The 26,227-nt window shown below is 31.8% G+C and overlaps 1 protein-coding gene across 1 annotated transcript in view; it reads left to right on the top strand.

Annotated features, from left to right (window-relative positions):
* Positions 1–26,227, top strand: part of LOC139510791 (titin-like) — a 118,535-nt gene that overhangs the window by 12,367 nt on the left and 79,941 nt on the right. The window contains exons 7-10 of the mRNA XM_071297321.1: positions 1,573–1,833; positions 3,046–3,306; positions 8,173–8,433; positions 9,374–9,634. Of these exons, the coding sequence (XP_071153422.1) occupies positions 1,573–1,833; positions 3,046–3,306; positions 8,173–8,433; positions 9,374–9,634 (1,044 nt within the window). The remainder of the gene's footprint in view (positions 1–1,572; positions 1,834–3,045; positions 3,307–8,172; positions 8,434–9,373; positions 9,635–26,227) is intronic.

Raw genomic sequence — 26,227 nt, 5'->3', positions numbered from 1 at the left:
TACGTACGGTTCCAGAGTAATGCCCCTTTAACACATTGAAAATTGCTATATTTTTTATTTGCAAACTTAAGTTTGTCTCATCCATATTTTATAAAACTTATACATAATGCTAAGAACAACAACAAGCAGACAAAGTTGGAATTTTGGTTGGGAATCATTTCTAATTCTAGAGTTTCACCCCTTTTTAAATGGAAAATTACTAAGCAGTTTGGTAGTAATTGGAAGACAAGCATGTGTTTTGATTGTATAATGATTATAGTTTTATTGCTGAATAATTTTACAGTTTAATTGTGTCAAATTGCAATGCATGCATTTTACAAGCTAATCATCCTGCAATTACTGCACCTCTTAAAAAAGGGGAAAATGAAACCAAAAAAGAACTCCCCTTTTCAGTCTGTTTTCCTTCTCAAACATGCTTTAACATGGCTGCCAAAAGACTGATGACATCATAAATGACATCACTAGAGTTATATCTAAGTGCATATCAATCAAAATATGCTATGTAATCCATTTACTACAATCCTGCAATCATTGACTTACTTGTAGTTTACTTGCACATAACCTTAGTTACATTTTCATCAACCTTCTTGCTGCAAGCATCTTGCCATCAAATGTTTGCAGCATGCTTGCCGCAAGTTGTGACTATTATAATGTTAGTCTTGCATGGTTGCAGTTTGCTTGCATCTACGACCATGCAGCAAGTATTTTACAATAAAAAAATATAAAGTTTGCTTGCAACAAGCTTGTGATGAACATTCTGCAAGTCTGTAGTTTATTTGGGCTTGTTACCTAGTAAAGAATATTGCGCAATAGTAAAATTCTTCAATTGAACAGTATTGTGCAACAGCAAGAAATCTTCAATTGTGCAGTATTGCACATATCAAGAAATCTTCAATTGAGCAATAGCAAGTAATCTTAAAATTGCAGAATATGGCATAGACAACAGCTAAGCTCAGTCTGTGGTTATAGTTCCTTTAGACATGATATCATCAATAACTCAGTAAAACTTTATGGAATTTTATGAAAAATGAACAGACAATTTTTCATGAGCAAAATACAAAATCCAGAGCATTAGTTTGTTTTCTTTCTCTATTTTACTAAACATCTGTAGTCTGTCCGTTCTTTTGTCCATTCAACTGTTCATTCATCCGTCTGTTCCACTTCAGGTTAAAGTTTTTGGTCGAGGTAGTTTTTAATGAAGTTGAAGTCCAATCAACTTCAAACTTAGTAAACATGTTCCCTATGATATGATCTTTCTAATTTTAATGCCAGATTAGAGATTTTACCCCATTTTCACTGTCCATTGAACATAGAAAAGGATAGTGTGGATGTGGGCATTGTTGTACTTGGGACACATTCTTGTTTTTATCTATATTAACTTGTTATTACCAGGACAGTCTCATTATTTAAGACATGCAAGACACAAAGTTACATAGAACCCTTTATGATGTTTTTAATTCTTCTCAAATTACAAAGATATGAATTTCATCTAAGTTCACCTCTTTGTCAGGTCTGTTTGTCCAGCTTATTAATGATAAAGATAATTATTATGCTATTTATGTATTATTTCAGTTATTATAGTAAAACAACTTGAAGACCAAAATTGCTTTGAAGGTGGTTCAGTTACATTTACATGTGAGGTTAATCATAATGATATTCCTGCAAGATGGAGTAAAAATGGACAGGAGCTTAAGCCTTCTGAATCTATAAGTATAACAGTTGTTGGAAATGTTCATAAAATTGTGATCCCCAGTGTAACAGCTACTGACAGTGGAAAATATGCATGTCATATTAACGATAAAAACAGCTCAGCACAACTCACAGTAAAGGAAGGTAACCTCTATAGACTATAAATATTTGTTATAGCCAATCAGAAGACTTGTTACATCCAATATTAAATTATTTACATATGAGAGCAGCAAATACTGATATGACAGGAGATACACACCAAACAGGGTCTTTAAATTATCATATATAACAGATAAAAAGTATTGCACAATAGCAAGAAATCTTCAATTTCACAGTATTGCAAAAAAGTAATAATTAATCTTTAGTTGCACAATATTGTGCAATAGCACAGTATTAGACAATAGCAAGAAATCATCAATTGCACAGTGTTATCTATGTGCAATAGCAAGAAATCTTCAATTGCACAGTATTGGGCAATAGCAAGAAATCTTCAATTGAACAGTATTGCAAAATAGCAAGAAATCTTCAATTGCCCTGTATTGCGCAATATCAAACAATCTTTAAATGCACGTTTTTTCACAATAGCATGAAAACTTCAATGAAAACTAATACAAATCTTTTAACCAATTTCAATGGGATTTATGTAAAGTCTTGGCATAGACAATAGTTAAGATCAGTCTGTGGTTAATACCGTTCTATTAGACATAATATCATCAATAACTTAGTAAAACTTTTATGGAATTTTATGAAATATGAACAGAATATTTTTATTCCATCCTGCAACTTTTGTCGCAAAAGTGAGACCTACAATCCTACATTCTATAGTCATGGTCATCAGCAGCGTCCACAAATATTCACTCTGTGGTTAAAGATTTTTTAATTTTAATCCCTATCTTACGCTATCCTAGATTTCTACCAAACTTAGAAAGAAGCTTGTTTATGATCATCAGATAGAATCTAGAATTAAAGTTTGTAAAAAAAAAAAATCCTGTTTTCCATTTTTTACATATAAATGGACTTTTTTTGCAGGTTTTTCTGCATGTTAACATTACATTCAATCTGTGGTTACAGTTTAAATATTTTTAATAACTTTCTTAAACTATCTTGGATTTGTACCAAACTTTTTTTCATATTTTACTGATACATTTTAGTTTTTGGTATATAACATCATACTTTTATGCTGACAGTAACAATGACATGCAAGACACAAGGTTACATAGAACAATTCATGATGTTTTTTATTCATCTCAAATTACACAGATATGAATTTCATTTTAGTTCGCCTCATTGATGATTCTGCTTGTCCAGCTTTTAAATGATAAAGATAATTATTATGTTATTTATGTATTATTTCAGTTATTATAGTAAAACAACTTGAAGACCAAAATTGCTTTGAAGGTGGTTCAGTTACATTTACATGTGAGGTTAATCATAATGATATTCCTTCAAGATGGAGTAAAAATGGACAGGAGCTTAAGCCTTCTGAATCTATAAGTATAACAGCTGTTGGAAATGTTCATAAAATTGTGATCCACAGTGTAACAGCTACTGACAGTGGAAAATATGCATGTCATATTAACGATAAAAACAGCTCAGCACAACTCACAGTAAAGGAAGGTAACCTCACTAGCATGTATTTATAGTTGCTTATGTTTAAAACATGGTTGTTGATAATTGCAACCAATAGCTTTAAAGATTCATAAATTCAACTAAATTTAGTCTTAGATGCATGATTTTTTTATTAGTTGTTAGTGGCTTTGAACTAGCTGTCAGTTAACTGTGAGTTCTCTCAGATCTGTACCTAGTGTCTTTTTGTTGTTGGGATGTTCAAGTACCCATGTTTAAAACATGGTTGTTAATAATTGCAAACAATAACATTTAAAGATTCATAAATTCAACTAAACTTAGTCTTAGATTCATGATTTTTTATTAGTTGTTAGTGGCTTTGAACTAGCTGTCAGTTAACTGCAAAATTTTTTTAAAATTTGGTCGTATATTGGTATCACAGCTGTCATCAACGTCTGTGTTGTCGTCGTCGTCCGAAGACGAATTGTTTCCGGATAATTACTTTAGTATAAGTAAATAGAAATCAACAAAATTTTAACACATTGTTTCTAACCACAAAATGGAAGGTTGGATTGATTTTGGGGGTAATGGTCCCAACGGTTTAGAAATTAATGGCCCAAAGGGGCCCAAAACAGGTATTTATCTAGTTTCAGGACAATAAGTTGTGTAAAAGTATTTCAATTGCTCTGATATTGTACCACAATGTTCATACCATACATTAAAAGGTTGGGATTTATTTTAAGGGTTATTGGGCTAACAGTCTAGGAATTAAGGGCCAAAAAGAGGCCAAAAACAAGCATTTTTGTCTCGGGACAATAACTTATGTACAACTGTATGGATCTCCCTGATATTGTAACACAAGGTTCCATATAACTAAGGGAAGGCTTTGATTTAGTTTGGGGTTAATATCCCTGAATATTTAGGAATAAGGGGCCAAAAAGAAGCATTTTTCTAGATTACAGGTAATAACTTGGTTTAAAGTGAATGGATCTCTCTGAAATTATGCTTAAAGGTTTCCCACTACAAAGGAAAGGCTAGAATTGAGTTTTTGGGGTCTCTTGCTCCAAGGTGGGAGGGGTTTCAATAAGTTAAGGGTAAAAAAGGGGCTGAAATAAGCATTTTTGTAGTTTATACCACAAGTTTCCATACTACAAAGGGATGGTTATGGGGGTTATGGCTCAAATCATTAAGCAATTACGGGCAAAAAAGGGGGAAAACAAGGGTTTTTCTGGTTAAAGGACAATTTAGACAATTTAAAGAATACTGTTGTATATATGTTTGATTACTTGATTACCTCCTTTCAGGGCTCACACTACTTCAGAATCATAGGGAGAAGTGACTTCCCTTTTTAAAACTAATAGGGAGAAGTGGTGAGATTTGAAAGGGAAGTGCTCCTTCATGCGCTGTGCTACAATGTTTGGATTTTACTATTGTATAAAGGGTCATATGTAAATAATGTTCTTTTTATATTGTTCAATTCATATCTGAGTATACAATTAAAGTAATAGTTCAAATTCAAAGTTGTTTTAAGTTAAGGTTCTTGTGAGAAACTACCAACTAAATATCTAGCACTAAAAGATTTTTTTTATCTCAAAAAGGTAAAGAAATTATAATATATCAATTACAATTTAATTAAAAACTATTTTGTGTATGAAGTTCAGTGTTTCTCATCAAAAGATATACAAAGTTAAGCTGGGCCATAATATTTTTATATTAGTACAATAGTCTCAGAGTTGAGCAACTTTAATCAATATTTTGAAACAATCCATGTAAATTATATGAAATTATACATGTTATATACATCAACCAATTTGATGTAACCAAAAGTCTGTTAATGCGTATGGAATGCATAATTTTGGCTTTTGGGATCAATATTCTTCTGTCAGCTGTTCCATCCATGCTCTGTAGCTATTATTGGGAGAATACGGATTTCGGTCATAGCTGGTCAGGTTCCAATCCGTAGTTAGAAATGGTCAATGGCTTGTTTTCAAAAGTTTAAAGAAGAAATCTTCAATTGCACAGTATTGTGCAATAGATTTGTTAGATCTTTGACCACATTTATATTGTGACAAAAACCTATATTATGTCAAAAATTTGATCACAATCCAAATTCAGACATTATCAAATCTAATTTATTCGTTCATAGTGTTAATTTACGTTTTTTGATTGAGTTAAGCCTTCCAATTGATATTTTATTGTGTTGTTTTCTATTTTGTGATGTTATGCTATTGTTTCAGTAAAAGGGAGAAGGTTTGGTACCATTTAAACGTTTAATCCCGCTGCAAATGTTTGCACCTGTCCTAAGTCAGGAATCTGATGTACAGTAGTTGTCGTTTGTTTATGTAACTTATATATTTCTTATTTCTCGTTTTTTATATAGATTAGACCGTTGGTTTTCCAGTTTGAATGGTTTTACACTAGTAATTTTTGGGCCTTTTATAGCTTTTTGTTCGGTGTGAGCAAGGCTCTGTGTTGAAGGCCGTACATTGACCTATAAGGGTTTACTTTTATAAATTGTTATTTGGATGGAGAGTTGTCTCTTTGGCACTCACACCACATCTTTCTATATCTATTATCAAGTTTGAATATTGTGACCAAATTTGCCCCAACTGTTCAGGGTTCAACCACTGCAGTCGTATAAAGCTGCGCCCTGCAGAGCACCTGGTTATAATTTGTTCTTTTGTTGCACTGCTATACCACTGTCCCAGGTTAGGGGGAGGGTTGGGATCCCGCTAACATGTTTAACCCCCCCACATCTTGTAAGTATGTGCCTGTCTCAAGTCAGGAGTCTGTTATTCAGTGGTTGTGGTTTGTTTATGTGTTACATATTTGTTTTTTCATTCATTTTTAGCTTACCTGACCTGAAAGACCAAGTGAGCTTTTCTCATCACTTGTTCTCCTTCGTCCGTAAACTTTTACAAAAATCTTCTCCTCTGAAACTACTGGGCCAAATTTTACCAAACTTGGCCACAATCATCAATGGGGTATCTAGTTTTAAAAATGTGTCCGATGACCCGGCCAACTAACCAAGATGGCCGCCATGGCTAAAAATAGTACATAGGATTGAAATGTAGATTTTGGCTTATATCTCTGAAACCAAAGCATTTAGAGCAAATCTGACAGAAATAATATTCAGCAAAGTAAGATCTACAAATAAGACTACAAGACCAAAGTTGTTAATTGATGCCTTAAGCAGTTGTTAAGAAGTTATTGCTCTTTAAAGTCATATTTTAACCATTTTCATAAATTTTTGTACATTTTTACAAAATATCTTCCACTGTAATAACTGGGCCAAGTTCATTATAGATAGAGAGAATTGTAGCAACAAGAATGTTCAGTAAAGAAAGATCTACAAACACATCACCATCACCAAAACATAATTTTGTCATGAATTTATCTGTGTCCATTGTTTAATATTCACATAGACCAAGGTGAGCGACACAGACTCTTGTGAGCATCTAGTTTTAAATAAATAAGGCCGTTAGTTTTCTCGTTTGAATTGTTTTGTATTGTCATTTCGGGGCCTTTTATAGCTGACTATGTGGTATGGGCTTTGCTCATTATTTAAGGCCGTACAGTGACCTATAGTTGATAATTTCTGTGTCGTTTTGGTCTCTTGTGGAGAGTTGTCTCATTGGCAATCATACCATATCTTCTTTTTTATACGACTGCAAAAAAATTTTGCATCGCGTATAAGGGTATCATGTTTTCGTTGTCTGCATCGTCGTCTGCGTCGTCCGAAGACACATTTAGTTTCCTGACAATGTCTTTAGATTTAGTGAATGGATCTCTATAAATTTTCACCAGATGGTTTAATACCACCCAAAGAAGGTTGGGATTTATTTTATTTTATGGTCCAAATAGTTAAGGAATTAGGGGCCAAAAAGGGCCCAAAATAAACATTTTTGTAGTTTTCAAACAATAACTTGTGTTTAAGTGTATGAATCTCTCTGAAATTATACCACAAGTTTCCATACCATGAAGAGATGGTTAGTTACGACTTTGGGGGTTATGGCACAAAATGTTTAGAAATTAGGGGCTAAAAAAGGCGAAATTAGGGGTAAACAAATGGAAAAACTAGATTTTCCAGATATACCTTTAGATTTAGTGAATGGATCTCTACAAATTTTAAGTAGAAGGTTCAATACCACTAAAGGAAGGTTGGGATTGATTTTGGGGGTTATAGTCCCAATAGATTATGAATTACGGGCCAAAAAGGGGGCCTGAAATCAGCATTTTTGTAGTTTTAAAACAATAACTTGTGTTTAAGTGGATGAACCTCTCTGAAATTATACCAAAAGTTTCCATACCATTAAGGATGGTTAGAAATGACTTTAGGGGGTTATGGCTCAAAATGTTTTGGAATTAGGGGCAAAAAAAGGGGAAATAGAGGCAAAAAAAAAGGGGGTCTGGTCAATGGACAATGAAGACAATTTAAAGGCAGTTAACATACAATGTTTGGTATGTTCGGATCTACCTCCCTTACACGTCTTGAAAATAATGTACAAAGAAATGTCAGGTTTTTGACTTATTGCAAAAAAAGGGGGGTGGTAGTAGTTTTCAAATTTCTCAAATTCCAAATTTTTGAAAATTTTGAAGAAGAAATCTTTAATTGCATAATATTGCATAATAGATTTGTAAGATCTTGACATTTGTTTTTGTGTCAGAAACTCATATTATCTCAAGAATTTGATCACAATCCCAATTCAGATCTGTATCAAGCTTGAATGATGTGTCCATACTTGCCCCAACTGTTCTGGGTTCAACCTCTGCGGTTGTATAAAGCTGCACCCCGCGGAGCACCTAGTTATAAACATATACATATGAAGTTCATTTTAATTCACCTCTTTGTCAGTTCTGTTTGTCCAGCTTTTAAATGATAAAGATAATTATTATGCTATTTATGTATTATTTCAGTTATTATAGTAAAACAACTTGAAAATCAAAGTTGTGATGAAGGTGGTTCAGTTACATTTACATGTGAGGTTAATCATAATGATATTCCTGCAAGATGGAGTAAAAATGGTCAGGAGCTTAAGCCTTCTGAATCTATAAGTATAACAGCTGTTGGAAATGTTCATAAAATTGTGATCCACAGTGTAACAGCTACTGACAGTGGAAAATATGCATGTCATATTAACGATAAAAACAGCTCAGCACAACTCACAGTAAAGGAAGGTAACCTCACTAGCATGTATTTATAGTGAAACATTTTTTTTCATACATGTAGCTACATTGGTTTTTGTCTCCCTCTTAAACATCCCATCATTATGTTATTGTTCATTGATAATTTCTGTATTCTTGTCTTTTGTTTTTGATAATGTGTTTTTTCTGTTTGTGTTTTTCTCTCTTGTATGTGATGTTGCCCTGTATTTAAACATCCTGTCATTGAATTATTGTGTAATGGTAAATGTTTGTTTATATATCTGTTTGTTTTTATAGTGATTAAGATAATAACACAATGTTTACTGCTGTACCTCTATTTTTGACATTTTTACCTATTATGTTTGTTTGTTTTGTTCACTCAATGTTGTCAATTTAATGGAATTTTATATGACAGTCATACAAGTGAGTGGTTTAGCTAGCTATAAAACCAGGTTTAATCCACATTTTTCTTCATAAGAAAATGACTGTACCAATGAAGTCAGGAATATGACAGTTGTTATCGATTCGTTTGATGTGTTTTAGCTTTGTATTTTCCCATTTGATTAGGAGCTTTCTGTTTTGAATTTTCATTGGAATTCTGTATTTTGTGATTCTACTTTTTAATGATGGAGATATTTTGATATGTTTCCAAGCTAATCATGTTATTATTATATATATATATACACAATACTGTTAACCAACACATTTTCGCAAGAGATTTATTTTTGCGAGTAGAAAAATAGTGCAAATATAAATGGTCACAAATCTGTGAACCTTTAATCTTTCCTAATTACACTACAGCAAGTATTGAATAGCGCATAAAAAGACTAGAAAGCGTTATAGCGAAATAAAGTATTCATGAAAATAAGTTTGTTTACAGAAAATCAACATGTTACTACAACAATGTTCTTTTTATTTTTATCTGACAAAATGACTTTAATATTTATACCAAGAACCTTTTATTTCATTTCAGTTATAATTATCAAACAACTTGAAAACCAAAGTTGTAATAAAGGTTGTTCAGTTACATTTACATGTGAGGTTAATAAAAATGATATTTCTGCAAGATGGAGTAAAAATGGTCAGGAGCTTAAGGCTTCTAAATCTATAAAAATAACAGCTGTTGGAAGAACTCATCAACTAGTTATTGACAGTGTTACAGCTAATGACAAAGGGAAATACTCTTGTCATATATTGGATAAAAACAGCTCAGCACAACTCACAGTAAAGGAAGGTAACCTCTATAGACTATTAATATTTGTTTATTTTAAGATATACAGGGCCGTAACTACCAATGAGGCAAAATTTTTGGCCAATAAAATAAATAAGTAAAAAAAGGAAAATTTAAGCATGCAGGCAGGGGTGAAAAACATGTTTGCATTTTGATATCATTCAACAATTAAGTAATGCATACTTAAAAGTTTCATGATTTGTATGAGAGAAGCGTGTCCATCGGCAATGAAAATCATGTTGATCGAACAAAGCCTAGAAGCGCACAACTTGAGACAAAGACACAGGGCAAACGCACCAGTCAAAAGTATTGAAGATCATTACAGCGTTAACTACTTTCTTCCTTTATTGACCACATAATTTCACATTTAAATTCGCAATATCTAGAAGAACTGAAGACAAGTTTCTATGGCAATTACCTCATATTAGCTCTAGTAGATAAGATAAATCCCGTAATTATTGAAGAAATGAAAACAAAATGCATGAATGATTTACCATATATATCCAAATGATTGGACACAAGAAACCGACAGATGGGTGTCTAAATTTACCAGATCAAATTTAGAGTCTGTTGAGACTCTAACAGACTCACTTACATATCATGCATATGCCAATCGGGACCTGGTCCAAATATACATTCCATTTTGAAATTGCTATTGACAGTACCTGCTTTGGTATTTATTAAAATGTTACTAAAATATGTGATTTTCAAGTTAATTGCATTGTTAACCAAATGATCTTGTTTTGCTTTTTATACGACCGCAAAATTTGAAAGAATTTTCGTCGTATATTGCTATCACGTTGGCGTCGTCGTCGTCGTCCGAATACTTTTAGTTTTCGCACTCTAACTTTAGTAAAAGTGAATGGAAATCTATGAAATTTTAACACAAGGTTTATGACCACAAAAGGAAGGTTGGTATTGATTTTGGGAGTTTTGGTCCCAACATTTTAGGAATTAGGGGCCAAAAAGGGCCCAAATAAGCATTTTCTTGGTTTTCGCACTATAACTTTAGTTTAAGTTAATAGAAATCTATGAAATTTTGACACAAGGTTTATGACCACCAAAGAACGGTTGGGATTGATTTTGGGAGTTTTGGTTTCAACAGTTTAGGAATTAGGGGCCAAAAAAGGGCCCAAATAAGCATTATTCTTGGTTTTCGCACAATAACTTTAGTTTAAGTAAATAGAAATCAATGAAATTTTAATACAATGTTAATGACTACAAAAGGAAGGTTGGTATTTATTTTTAGGAGTTTAGGTCCCAACAGTTTAGGAATTAGGGGCCAAAAAGGGACCCAAATAAGCATTTTTCTTGGTTTTCGCACCATAACGTTAGTATAAGTAAATAGAAATCTATGAAATTTAAACACAAGGTTTATGACCATAAAAGGAAGGTTGGTATTGATTTTGGGAGTTTTGGTCCCAACAGAATAAGGGGCCCAAAGGGTCCAAAATTAAACTTTGTTTGATTTCATCAAAATTGAATAATTGGGGTTCTTTGATATGCCGAATCTAACTGTCATGACTGTGTATGTAGATTCTTAACTTTTGGTCCCGTTTTCAAATTGGTCTACATTAAGGTCCAAAGGGTCCAAAATTAAACTTAGTTTGATTTTGACAAAAAATGAATCAGTTAGGTTCTTTGATATGCTGAATCTAAAAATGTACTTAGATTCTTGATTATTGGCCCAGTTTTCAAGTTGGTCCAAATCGGGGTCCAAAATTAAACTTTGTTTGATTTCATCAAAAATTGAATAAATGGGGTTCTTTGATATACCAAATCTAACTGTGTATGTAGATTCTTCATTTTTGGTCCTGTTTTCAAATTGGTCTACACTAAAGTCCAAAGGGTCCAAAATTAAACTTAGTCTGATTTTAACAAAAATTGAAATCTTGGGGTTCTTTGATATGCTAAATCCAAAAATGTACTTAGATTTTTTATTATGGGCCCAGTTTTCAAGTTGGTCCAAATCAGGATCTAAAATTATTATATTAAGTATTGTGCAATAGCAAGTCTTTTCAATTGCACAGTATTGCGCAATGGCAAGAAATATCTAATTGCACAATATTGTGAAATAGCAAATTTTTTTTTAATTAGAGTTATCTTTCTTTGTCCAGAATAGTAAGCAAGAAATATCTAATTGCAAAATATTGTGCAATAGCAAGATTTTTTTTTAATTGGAGTTATCTTTCTTTGTCCAGAATCAACTTAAATCTTTGTTATATACAATATACAATGTATATTCACTTTTTACTACCAACTGATAAATCAAAATAATCTTTACCATTCAGTGATAACAAGCAGTTTTTTTACATCTTAATATTTTATGATGTATTTAAATGAGTAGTTATTGTTGCAAACTCCATTAGAAATTTTAATTGAGATTAGTTTTGGAATAAGGGAAAGGGGGATGTGATTAAAAAAATTGGGTTCAATTCTCATTTGAAATTTCATAAATAAAAAAGAAAATTTCTTCAAACATTTTTTTGAGAGGATTAATATTCAACAGCATAGTGAATTGCTCTAAGAGAAAACAAAAATTTTAAGTTCATTAGAACACATTCATTCTGTGTCAGAAACCTATGCTGTGTCAACTATTTAATCACAATCCAAATTTAGAGCTGAATCCAGCTTGAATGTTGTGTCCATACTTGCCCCAACCGTTCAGGGTTCAACCTATGCGGTCGTATAAAGCTACGCCCTGCGGAGCATCTGGTTGTTTATTGCTACTAAAAAATGACCTAAAAGAGTTTGAACATATATATTCACATTCTGACTTTTTAAATGCCCATTTAATTAGGTGTGTGAATTTTTTCTTAATGAGAATGTGAGGGAATGTGGTATACAGGGTAGAAAAATCAAAACTTTGAACAGATTTAAAATCACCAATATAAGCATGCAATTTATCAAGTACTTCCAACGAGTTCTTGACACTCCAAAAGTAATTAATTCCACTATTTTCGAAGGCCTGATTTGAACAATTTATTATCAGGTTTTTAAGTGTACCAAGTGTGCGGGTAAGAAAAATAGACAAATTAGTAGTGGAACAATGGCTTGAAGACGAAATAAATCTATATTTCTAAGGTGTTTTCATGTTTTGTGTAGCTTCGGAAGCCAGTACATAGTTGGGACTTTCATTGTATTTGGCTCTGCTTGTAAAGCGGTAGCTAAAAGTTTATGTTTGTTACAGATGTCATTTTCTGAAAATGGAGTCAGTTGGAATGTTGGTGAATTGGTGATTTCTTTTTTCAGAACCTCAATGTAAAATTTATGTCAAACAATAATAATATTATTAGCAGCTTAATCGGCCGGGACAAAAACAAATTTCTTGGCTAGTTCTTTTAGTTTATGTTTGATACGAGAAATAGGTTTTTTGTGGTTATTGTTAATAGTAAAATGTTCTTTAAAATGTTGAATACGTATATCAACTATCTTCATTACTGAATTAAAAAAAGAGTCCAAAGATTTTTTGTCAGCTTTTTCCCGTTTTATCCATTTCATACAGTAAGTATGGAGTGAGTCGTGGATGATATTACGACACTCATTCCAATTAATAATTGACGGGGTACGATATTTAGGTCCTTTACTGAGGAATGATTTTAACTCTCGGTCTTGAACGATGTTAAGATCTCCTGTTATAACATGGGAAATGGGTCCATAAATATATTCGGAGGTACTACAATTACATGAAGTAGGTGTATTTTCACTGATATTAACATCTGTACGCATTTGACTATAATTAAACACAAATTTCCGGGTAGATTTCTTGTAAATATAACAAATAAGAGGTAGCTCAGTATTGTCAAAATATCCAGGAATTTGTTCTTTAACAGAATGGTCGTTGAATATACCGGCAATATTTACAAAATCAAAACCTTTATTGACATACTTTATTTTAATAAAATGTTTTTTATGATCTTCAGGGCGATCAATTTTGGGAAATAGTTTAGAATAACAATATGCCATAATAATTTGAACAATTTCATACTTAGGACTGCTATATGAAATTGTGTTGCAATCCTCCAAAATTTTATTTAACTTATAAACCGGTAATGAACAGAGTTTTGTTAACAGATAATGTCTGCCGTTGTTTTTATGCCCCATTTATGGGCATTATGTTTTCTGGTCTGTGCGTCCGTTCGTCCGTCTGTTCGTTCGTCCGTTCGTCCGTCTGTCCCGCTTCAGGTTAAAGTTTTTGGTCGAGGTAGTTTTTGATGAAGTTGGAGTCTAATCAACTTGAAACTTAGTATATATGTTCTGTATGATATGATCTTTCTAATTTAAATGCCAAATTAGAGTTTTGACCCCAATTTTACGGTTCACTGATAGAAAATGATAGTGCAAATTTCAGGTTAAAGTTTTTGGCTTCAGGTTAAAGTTTTTGGTCAAGGTAGTTTTTGATGAAGTTGAAGTCCAATCAACTTGAAACTTAGTATACATGTGCCCTATGATATGATCTTTCTAATTTAAATGCCAAATTAGAGTTTTGACCCCAATTTTACGGTTCACTGAACATAGAAAATGATAGTGCAAATTTCAGGTTAAAGTTTTTGGCTTCAGGTTAAAGTTTTTGGTCAAGGTAGTTTTTGATGAAATTGAAGTCCAATCAACTTGAAACTTAGTATACATGTGCCCTATGATATGATCTTTCTAATTTAAATGCCAAATTAGAGTTTTGACCCCAATTTTACGGTTCACTGAACATAGAAAATGATAGTGCAAATTTCAGGTTAAAGTTTTTGGTCAAGGTAGTTTTTGATAAAGTAGAAGTCCAATCAACTTGAAACTTAGTATACATGTTCCCTTTGATAAGATCATTCTAATTTTAATGCCAAATTAGAGAATTTATTCCAATTTCACAGTCCTTTAAACATAGAAAATGATAGTGTGAGTGGGGCATCCGTGTACTGTGGACACATTCTTGTTTGAAATAGAAATTAGGTCCGAAATATTGGTATGATTGGTCCAAAATTTTCTTTGATTGCCATCTGTCTGTCTCTCCCTTTATTTATTGTTTACCTTCAGGTTTATTGGAAATGTTTTAGTTTTACCCCAACCCATACAGATCTATAATATAGAGTTGACGTGGGATGGTACTTCATACTTGAGCAATAAGAATATCTAGACATATTTATAGAGGTGCAGTATATTACTAGACTACTACCCTAACTATAGTGTTAGGACTGTGATTTCTCTGGTAAACTGGTATTGCTAGATCCTATATTTGGTAACAGTCCAGATTGTCATTTCAGTTGTTCATTTAGTTCTACACTAGGATAGCATGCCTGCGGTTAGGATCTGGTTGGCCCTCTGAGTAGTCTAGATCTTCTTTGTTTACCTTTGGTAATAGAATCCAGAAGTCACACTTAACTGAGACTTGGAGAGTACTGAACGTCAGAGACATCTTGTTCCAGAACACATATTTAAATGAATTATAAACTGGTGGCATAGACTGGTAAAAATTATACCTAATAAAACTCTTAATATATTCTAGTCAGGCATCACTATAATAGAAGTCCTAGAGCGAAAGCATAGGCCGAACCTACCCACAAGATTAAATGAAAAGTTGGGTTGCTGTCTAGTTTATATAAAGTTTAGGTTAAGGTCGCACAGACAGTACCCCAGTTTCGTTTCAATAGCATCAACTATTTTACCCTCAGTAACTTTCATTTAAGCCATTTCACATATTCTCATTTCCCCCATTTTATTTTAAGTAGAATGGTCTTGAAATATTAATTTTACCTGCAAGCCATAGACCAAACAAATGGCACAAAAGTAGAAGCAATTTTGCGTCTGTTTCAATCCAGGAGCCTCTGGCCTTTGAAAAGTCTTAATAATTGTCTCGCTGTCTTGAAAACCTATTGGTGACCTTCTGCTGCTTTTATGCTCCTATGTCGGGTTGTTGTCCCTTTGACATATACCCTATTTCCCATGTTTCTATTCTCAATTTTGCATTATTGTCAGTATTACACATCTGTTATGTAACACCATTGCTTACAGACACAGAGAAATGAAAATAAGATTACAAATACCAAAAATCCAAATATGTCATTGTTTTACGCTTCGAGAATGATCTTTTCTGATCCTATGTAAGACAATATCTATATACATGTATATATAAGCACTGCAGTGTTGACATGAATATCAGTTATATGGTCATTTTTATAAATTTACTATTTACAAAAGTATGAATTATTCAAAATACTAAGGATTTTCTTATTCCAGGCTTAGAATTACCTTAGCTGTATTTGTCACACATTTTGAAATTTTGGATCCTCATTGTTCTTCAACTTTATACTTGTTTGTCTTTCTAACTTTTCTGATCTGAGCGTCACTGATGAGTCTTAAATGGACGAAACGCGCGTCTGACGTAATAAATTATAAGCCTGGTACCTATGATAACTATTTGAACATTAATTTTTGCATGTCCTGAAAGTTCATGCACGATTTGGCAAGAAAACACAATCAATAATATTCTTTTAACTGATAAAGTTCTATCAATTTATGTTTTAGGTAAGATGGCAACATGTTCAAATGAACCACGCCCAACATGTTTAAAGGAAAATCAGAATTATGGCACATTGGACAGACTTTTGAAGGACTTGGCTGAAACAGTTGTTAGGAAAAGATTTGACAAAGAGTTTGATCCTACAGCGTTACAGAAAACTCTAAACAGAGAATCATTGAAATTGAAGAAACTTGTTAATAAAAAACAATGGAATATATTATTCCCACGAGGTTAAGTTTTTTACTATAATGAATATTATTGATTATTAGTACTGATAACGTTGTTTGCAGGAAATGCCTACCCTGCCGGAGAACCTGATTTCACTCTCGGTTTTTAGTGGAGTTCATGTTGTTTCTTATTTATTATTTATAACTGTTGATGTAAATGTCCTTTGGTTTTGTGAGTATTTGTTTACTCCTTGGTTTTGATTGTTATTGTCTTTTAAAGAATGGGTTTCAGAAAGAATTAATTTATGATGTCTTAAAAGTAATCACTAAAAGGAGATTTTGTTTTTGATAATATTCAAATTTCATGGAACATTTTGACTTAATGAACCATAATAACATTACAAATTACTTTAGTTCCCATTTATTACATGTGCAAGATAACCACAAATAAATTTTGCTGTTTTATAACCTTTTTTGTCCACGGTTAGGCTCATTGAGTCGATAGTATTTGAAAGCATGTGAAATACAAATTATGTTTAATTTGGCAATTTTAAAATGACCTAAGAATCTCTTATTTATATGTGTCCAAGAGCATGTGTTTTTACATTGAATTTCTTATATTACGGGTTTCCTCTCGCATGTGTGCTGTGTGGGGGCCGAAATTATAACGAACCAGAGGTCTCGAGTTTAGGTCACTGCATCTGGGAAAATATCGTCTAATTAGTGTCTGGGAAGTTAATTATTCAATAGCGATACATTTATGAAGACTTTGATAATATAAACATGATAAAGGATTTTCTTTTAAACAAAGGTTCTCGTTCACTTCGTTTAGAGTAAAACTTAACCATACAACATGTACATGATGTACATGATGTATATACAAAATGTTTAACTTTTTTTCAAATTTGAAGTTTCATATGACCTTTAAAACGATTGATTTAGAATAAAAGGAAGAGGAGACAAAACACAGTTTCCCACTTTTCAAAGGGTTTCATCATGTTCATGGGGATATATATATATCCCACTCCTTTCTCTTCAACTGCTTTTTTGTAATTTCAGATCAAAAACCAGTTTGTTCCAGTGACTTTGACTTGACATTGATGATACTGCTGATTAGAAATCTAACTCTGATTCAGGTGTCAGACATACTTCCTGTTCCCAATGATTCAAGTCAAGGAGCAGATATCTCTAGGATAAAATACTACAGAAATGAGTTGGCACATTGTAACGGGAAGATATCTGACATTGAATTCGAGCAGCAATGGGTGGAAATTTGTCAGGTATATTATTAAAAGGACTGCACAGTATTTCAAACAAACAAACTGTCACAAAATGAATATACAATTTGTCAATGTCTCTCAAGTATATTTATGCACACTTTTGATTTAATAATCCTATTCCTATGTTAATATTGAAATAAAAAAAATGTACCTGTCCAAAGTCAGATACTGTCTCCTTGGCCTCATTCATGTCATTGTAGGCTGATTCCCTAGAGTGCATGAGATTGTGGGTTTTAATTCCAAATGACTGATGATGATTTATTTACTTAATTTATATTGCCCTTAAATTTATTTATCAGAGTTAGCAGTACTGTCTTTGAAGTTCATCTTGAAAATTAAATGGATAGATGGAAAGTGGTTACAACCAATTCTAATATGATGTTCTTCATTGCTTTGGAAACAAAGCTATGTTCTAATTCTAATAAAACATGGGATGCGCATGATTGATGTCACAATTGAAATTGCAACGTCAGAGCTCTGTGTTTTGAACAACAACGGAAAGCAAAATGGGCATTTGTTTTGGTGTTGCTGGCTATGAAATTAAATAAAATCATTTTAAAACATTCTTAATGTAAGTTGACATGAATTTATTCATTTGTTTATCGTGAAAAGGTTGCTTTACAACTGGATTTTGGAAGGAAATATCGGTTTTTGATTTGGGGATGTACGGGGCGGGAGGGCTAACGGGAGGCTGCCAAACAGTATCTCTTCAATAACATGAAAAAACTGTGTTGATTTTTTTCTTCAAATGTAGATATGTTGTTTCTTGTGACTAAATGAAGGTCAAGTTAAATTTTCACGATTTTAGTATTTCTCCTTTTTGAGTTATCGCCATTTTTAATATCCAAAAGTGGTATTTTTTTAATATTTTTCTCTTATTATCATATATTACTAGAACACACCCGCGAAATCGCGGGCATTCAAAGCGTAGTTTAAAGTATGTAAAGTGTAGTTGGAAGAATTTTGTAAAATATTTAATGACTGGAGAATTTCAGCAAAAGTATCATAAGTATGTAAGTCATAGGTTATTGGGGACAAGAAAATGCTTTTTTTTTTATCCCTCCTCCTTTATTTCCAATATTCCCATTTTTTGGTATTCTATCAATTTCAATATGAACATACATTTAGTATGTTATGAACATTCAAGTAAGGAGCCTGTAATTCAGTGGTTGTTGTTTGTTTTATGTGTTACATATTTGTTTTTCGTTCATTTTTTTGTACATAAATAAGGCCGCTAGTTTTCTGGTTTGAATTGTTTTACATTGTCAGTTCGGGGCCTTTTAAAGCTGAGTATGGGCTTTGCTCGTTGTTGAAGGTTGTATGGGCTTTGCTCGTTGTTGAAGGTCGTTAGGTAACCTATAATTGTTAATATCTGTGTCATATTGGTCTCTTGTGGAGAGTTGTCTCAACATGGCAATCATACCACATCTTCTTTTTTTGTAATCAATGATTTTTGTAAAAGATTTAATGACTGGAGAATTTCAGAAAAGGTATCAAAAGTTCACATGAATATTTTTAGCGCTTATCTGTATATTATGAACATTCATTACTGTATAAATATAGTGTACATGTATTTACCTTACTAATCGATCCATAGTGGTCATTGATATAGTATACAGACCCTCTCTATTTAATAAACTCTGTGAATGCCGTGGATAGTAAACTTGAAAATGATAGCAGATAGTATTCTGAAAATACACTTTATTCTTTGTATATGTACGTTCAAAGTATACAGAAAAACGCAAACCGGAAGTCTAATCTTACTTAAAATTTCGTCCAATGACGGGACAATATCCGGATGCCTTTTTTCTCGTTTTTCTCCAAAAATAAGTCAATCTAAATAATCATATGAATGGATGACAAATGGCACTATGCACTGTACCTATAGGACACAGAGGCGTGTTGATCAATTAATTGTGGAAAGAAGAGAAGCGACACCCAAAATGAGGTCTTCTCGTTTAATAGTATAGATGACTAAGCGTATGGTAAATGTCTTATCTCACAATAGAAATAAGGGTGACAGATTTATTTGAAAATTTTGTATTTCCTAAGTCATGTAAGTGGTATAGATGATAATAAGCTATATTACCAGGGATGGGGTAATTGAAAATGTAATGGTAATTAAGTGTAATGCATTACAATTTTCCATGTAATTGAATGTAATGTGTAATTGAGCATTTTTTTAATTACATTGAAAAATGCATGTAATGCTCAATTACTTTTGAATTACATTTCAATTACATGTACTTTTATGGTGTTCAAGATAAGGATTTGTGTTTAATAATATAAATTGTAAAACTATATTTATTTTTCAAATATTGATATCACATACTTTTTTAAATATGAAGTCTGTAATTTATTCTGAAGTTTTTACTTTATTTATTTGACCTACAAATTTTTTTTTAATAGTTTTATAATTTTAAAAAAATGTGAGGATCATGCATACATTAGTGTTGTTCAATTTTTAAGAAAGATCTTTTAACTAATAATAGATTGATAAGTATTTAATCACCTTGTTAAACAAAACAAAAAATGTGTCACTGTGAAAAATCTTTCTTAGACAGTTTATTTAGAATTTAAAATCACTGCACACAATCATTTTGTTAAATTAGGTGTCTTCAACATATGCCAACATTTGATAAAAAACATATTCAACCTATGCCTACAAACGAAAAACAAAAGGTGTTGTTATAACAATTATTAATTAAAAAAAGGTAAAATACAGTCAGTATATTTTAGCATTAAGTATTACTTTTCATAATTAGTTAAAAATTCAAAACAAAAATAAAGTAATTTGCAAAATTACGTTGTAGTAAAAATGGAAATATCAAAAAAATTCTAGAAGACAAAAATTGTAAAATAAAACCCTTGATACTAGAAAAATTGAGTTGAACTAAATATTATTATAAAAATTATAAAAAATAGACTAAATTTCTAAAATTTAACGCTTAAATATAACAATACTTGAGAAAAAAAGAGAAAAAAGCTATTTCATTTGTGCAAATTTTAAATTTTTGTTCATTATTTTGTTGTATTTAATATGAAGCATACTTCAACAAGCAACAAAATATACAAATATAACATACTTCAACAGAATTTTTTTAAAATCAAAGTAATTTTAGAATATAAAATTTAAAATAAACTAAAAAAAATAGTGATTTTTTGGTTCAACTTTCCAGTGGGACAATGCACCATTTATTTACTTTGTTTTAGTTTTAAAAAATGCAAGTTCCCCGTGTTTTTTTTTTTATTAATTATATTGAGTTGTGAGATTTATGGTTAAATTTTGTGTCTCTAATTTGAAACTCCATCATCCAAATTGATAATAAGATAATAATAAGATAATTTGCAAAATTAATATATAAAATGAGTAATTTTTATAAACAAACTCTCGTGGAGTCATTACTTTGTGACCAACATTAAAAGATGTCCAAATTAAGGACCACTTTGTAAAACCCACTTAAGACTAGAATATGCCGTTAAAACATCCTAAGACATGTCTTACTCCTGAGATAGTTTTGCGAAACTGATCCTAGAGACTCAGGGATAAAGTTGAACATGACACCAGTTGATTGTGCAGATGTAGCATTATATCTTATAGTGTGACTTTTGAGACAATCACATTAGTGAAATTCATCTTATTCTCTGTATGTGTTGGAATTAATAGTGAACATTTAAAATAGATATTTTACATGAGTCAGTCTTTATGAAATTAACAAACTAATTCCTTTGTGAAATAGTGATCCTCAACACACCCAATTACCTACATTTTCACTAATACTTGTATAAAAAATGTATATTGAGTATTCTTTAACGCTAGGTTTAAACTGGTTGTAGATTGATCAGCCCCTAATTAATTTATGTTTTTATAACACTTAATCTGTAACAAATTATTCAACCTTTGCCAACGTTTTTTCACACAATTTTATACCTAAATTTCAAAATGTTGGCATAGGTTGAATGAACCGTTAAATTAGTATACACAAATGGATTATAAAAATAAAAATTAACAGCTGTAAAAACAAACAGCAGTTAATCAGCTTAAAATGTCCAGGGGCAATGCCACTATTACATGTATTTTATCTAATTAGCAAAATATTGCTAATATTTCGGCACGGGACGTTTGCGCTTTTTCATAGGACATTTGCGCTTTTTTTTGTGGACACTTGCGCTTCAAAACATAGGACATTTGCGCTTTTTAAAAATGGACATTTGCGCTTTTTACATAGGACATTTGCGCTTTTTTTTATATATATATATCTATAACTTCCCAGCCTCCTCTTTTATCCGGGCTTGGGACCGGTAGGTTTGACCTGGCAGAGTTAAAGTCATTCTTTATGGTTAAAAGTTTAAAATTCATAGCACCTTCATATGTCATAGCACATTGTTGATATATGTTTAAAGTGTATGTACAGAAATAAAATCAAGTACTGTCATCACAATTACAGGTCAGTTTTAGCTTGATATTTGAAGCCCAATGAGTGAACAAATTTTGCTCTTGTTAACTGTCCTGATTGGTACTTAGCCCACATTTCAAATAAATGATCGAGTTTCTCCTTTTCAACGGTACATCTCCTTGAAAGGTCTCCAATTTTTAGGGTTTGGTCGAAACGATATAAAAATCCATCAAGACATATTCATTTTTTTTTCTTTACTAGTAACTATAACTTTAAAATCCATGTTCACTGTGTAAATGTGAACTAACTAATGACAAATATAAGTTAAATTTGTGTCTGTTTATTTAACGCATTAATGTAAAAATATCGGAAATTGATGAGACTGTCATTACAAAAGTGAGAGGGTTAGCGCTATAGAACCAGGTTTAATCCACCATTTTCTACATTTGAAAATGCCTGTACCAAGTCAGGAATATGACAGTTCTTGTCCATTCGTTTTTGATGCGTTTTGTTATTTGATTTTGCCATGTGATTATGGACTTTCCCAATTGATCTTCCTCTAAGTTCAGTATTTTTGTGATTTTACTTTTTATTTACGTAATGATTTACTTCTCATTAAGATTACAGGTAGTCGACTATAGGTAAAAAGCGCAAATGTCTGGTGAATTTATTACAGGTGAATCAAAATTAAAAGCGCAAATGTCCATAGTATTTGAAGCGCAAATGTCCTATCGTTTTACAGGTAAAAAAGCGCAAACGTCCTGTGCCCTAATATTTAGACATTATATACATTGTTTGTACTAAAAATTATTTTCAATATTGTGACAAGCACACTTTTTAATATTTTCAAAGTAAAATGATTTTTTTTTAATTTATAATTTATTTATTTAATCATGATTAATCTAAAGGACTTCATTTCTGAGATGTCAAAATACCCCTTAATGTATTGGCAAGTTAATAGGAACAAATTCCCTCTCCTATCAATATGATGATCTTCTGATCATGGAAATTCCATGTTCTGATCAAGCAATATCTGTGACATTAGCTCCTGTCGAAAGACTGTTTAGAATTGCTGTCAAAGTGTTCAGACAAGAGAGACTTTAATTAGATCTGGGAAATATCTTAGCATATGATAATCATTGGAGTGACAGTTTTATTTGAAAATTTATTTTCTGTTTCCTGATTAGATCTGTAGGACTGTATATATATAAAGTTTGAAATTTACTAGTAGGACTGTATAAATGAAGTTTAAAATTTACTGTTCATTATTAGACATTTTGTAGATAATTAAGTCTCCCTAAACCATATATATTCTTTCCCCATACCCCTTCAATTTGAGAATTTGCATTTATCTTGTAAACGGTCGAGATCCCCCCTAAACCATATATATTCTTGTATGGGACAATAAAACAAACCAAATGAAGTATTGGGGGAGTCCCCGGGTTCACCCACACCCCCTTCTTTTTGAAATCTTGTAAACAGTCAAGACCCCCACCCTGAAACCATATATATTTTTGTATAGGACAATAAAACAAATCAAATGAAATAAAAGGCAAGTCCCCTAGGGTCACCCATCCCCTCCTGTTTGAGAACTTGTAAACGGTAGAGATCCCCACCAGTAAACCATATATATTTTTGTATGGGACAATAAAAAAAATCAAATGAAATATAAGGCAAGACCGAGGGGGGGGGGTGTCGTCTGACCCCTTTTTTTTGAAAATTGTAAACGGTCAAGATCCCCATCCCGAAACCATATATATTCTTGTATGGGACAACAGGGGCGGATCTAGAAATTTTCAGAAGTAGGGGCCCACTCCCGTCACGCTTCAGTGATTCCCTATATAATCAACCAAAGTTTTTTCCCCTAAATCCGCCTCTGGACAATAAAACAAATCACAAATCAAATGAAATAAAAGGGGAAATCCCCTTGGGTAGCCCTCAACCCCATCCCCCTTCTTTTTGAAAACTTGTAAACGGTCAAGATCATATATATTCTTGTTCGTCATTTCAAGAAGATTTGAATGACATACAGGGTCAATCCATAGGTGTCACTTATGCATATCACAAACCAATTTGTACTGGATTATGCCCAATGTCAGGCAACCATGGGATTGACGAATTATTAGAGCTTTGTTTGGGAGACTTCGTAACAGCATCCTGTTACAATTATTTCTTGTTTCTGATAAGTTTTATAGATTTTGAAAAGACATTGTATTAATGATAGATAAAATTTAGGATTTTTTTCTTCTTTTCTTTGGTAAATTGTTTGAAGAATTTTGTGGCAAGTTTTTTTGTAATTCTGTAAAAACTAATTTTCTGAATGCTATATATATTTTTTTTTTTGATGAAGTGAACTCCTTTAAAAACTAAGCTTATATTGTCTATTAATAAACATATATTTAGATTTCTGATTTTGGTCCCAGTTTTCTAGTTGGTCCAAATAGGGGTCCAAAATTAAACTGTGACATAAATTGAATATATTAAGGGTTCTTGATACACTTAATCTAAACCTGTATTTAATTTCATCAAAAAATGAATTCTTTGGTTCTTTGATATGCTGATTCTAAAAATGTTTGAGTGTTAAATCATATCTAATTTTAGAGAACTTAGTCATCATTGGTTGTTGTTATTATATAATTGATTATGATTTGAAAAATTGAATCATATCTTATTTTAGAGAACTATTTATCCAGTTTGAGTTATTTCCCTTTGCACAGAAAATATTATGGATAAAACAAACCTGTGTTTCATTTCAACATGAATCAAATATATATATAGGGTTCTTTCAAATGCTGAATCTAAACCTGTATTTAAGGTCTTTTTTTTTTGACAGGGCCTCCTCCCCTTTCTGTTGAAGTTATCAAGACCAAATATGGACCATCGATAGACCTCATCATGAACTTTTACCAGATGAACTTTTGTAGGAGTTCATCTTTAGAAGTTATCTCCCTTTTATTGATTTTTGGAAAGATTAGAACTTGTTCTAAATCTTTACTTAGGCACTGGCCTCCCTAACAACAGGACAGGTTAGCTACTGTTACTAGATGTATTCACACTGAAATATAGTTCCCTATGGTTCTCATGCATGTGCACATAATACACATATAAACTGAAAAAAACTGGGTATATTATTGGAGCAGTTCATTCAAGAATGTATGTCATTAAGGTGTGTTGATGTGCAGGCTTTTTAAAAAACATTTTGATTAGGTAACTGGGTATTGATTCAACTAGTATGATTAACAGTCAACTGTCATTATCACTAAACAATCAGAGACAAGGTGGACTTTTAATTACAATGCCCCACCTCCTAAACTGCCAATCAAATTGACCACATTACCTATCAACCTCAGTCTTACATAATTAAACAGACCACTCTATACATATAACTCTTAATACACAAGTATATGACCTCATAATTGAATACACAAATGTGTATATTAGATATTTGATATTTATAAGGATGATAGATTTATTTATTGCCAATTACTTTTGATCTACATTACATAAGGTGATTCTGTAAATTATATCTGAAAGATAAATGATTAATGGATTAACAAGATCTAAAAAAAAATGAAATATGAATATAAATATGACGCGAATAAATAAAAGGTATTCAAGTAAGGCCAATAATCATCTGTAATTAATCAACAATTAAATTAGTACACCTTTTTTTTTTATCAGGAATTGGCTTGAAACAGTTTAAAAATTTTAAAACTTTTAATTATAACAAACCATTGTTTATCAGTTTATTTCCCATCAATCATTAGGTCTATTTTAGTCATTTGAATCTTTATAAGAAGTGAATATATATTTTTGCAATGAAGAAAGAATCCACATTCCAATAAGGTAAGTTTTTTAATTGGTTTACGTTGAAAAAGTACATTTTCAATGCCCTGTGTTGAAAAATACTTTAAAAATTGATAAAAAGGCACACTAAAACTTTTAATCTTCAATGCCATATAACCTCTGTTTCAACTGACAAAATGCCCCAAAACAACATTTTTCAATTTTTTTTGTTGACACTTTAAAGTTAAAAGCTGTTGGTCCAGATTTATGTCTTACAAGGATAGTTGGTAACATTTACTAGAAGAATTTTTGCATTTTTTTTTTTGAAACATGTTCAGAACCGGCAACATAATTTCGATAAGATATAAACTGCAGTTTAAATAAAATTGTGCAAATTAAGAGACCCATATTATTTAATTTGAGCTCATTTTATCCTCATACTGGAAAAGCAAGTTTCT

This window comes from Mytilus edulis, chromosome 2 (genome assembly GCF_963676685.1).
Source record: "Mytilus edulis chromosome 2, xbMytEdul2.2, whole genome shotgun sequence".
NCBI classification, from domain to species: domain Eukaryota; kingdom Metazoa; phylum Mollusca; class Bivalvia; order Mytilida; family Mytilidae; genus Mytilus; species Mytilus edulis.
The sequence above is the reverse complement of the archived record's forward strand: the minus strand, read 5'-3'. Positions and strand labels throughout refer to the sequence as shown.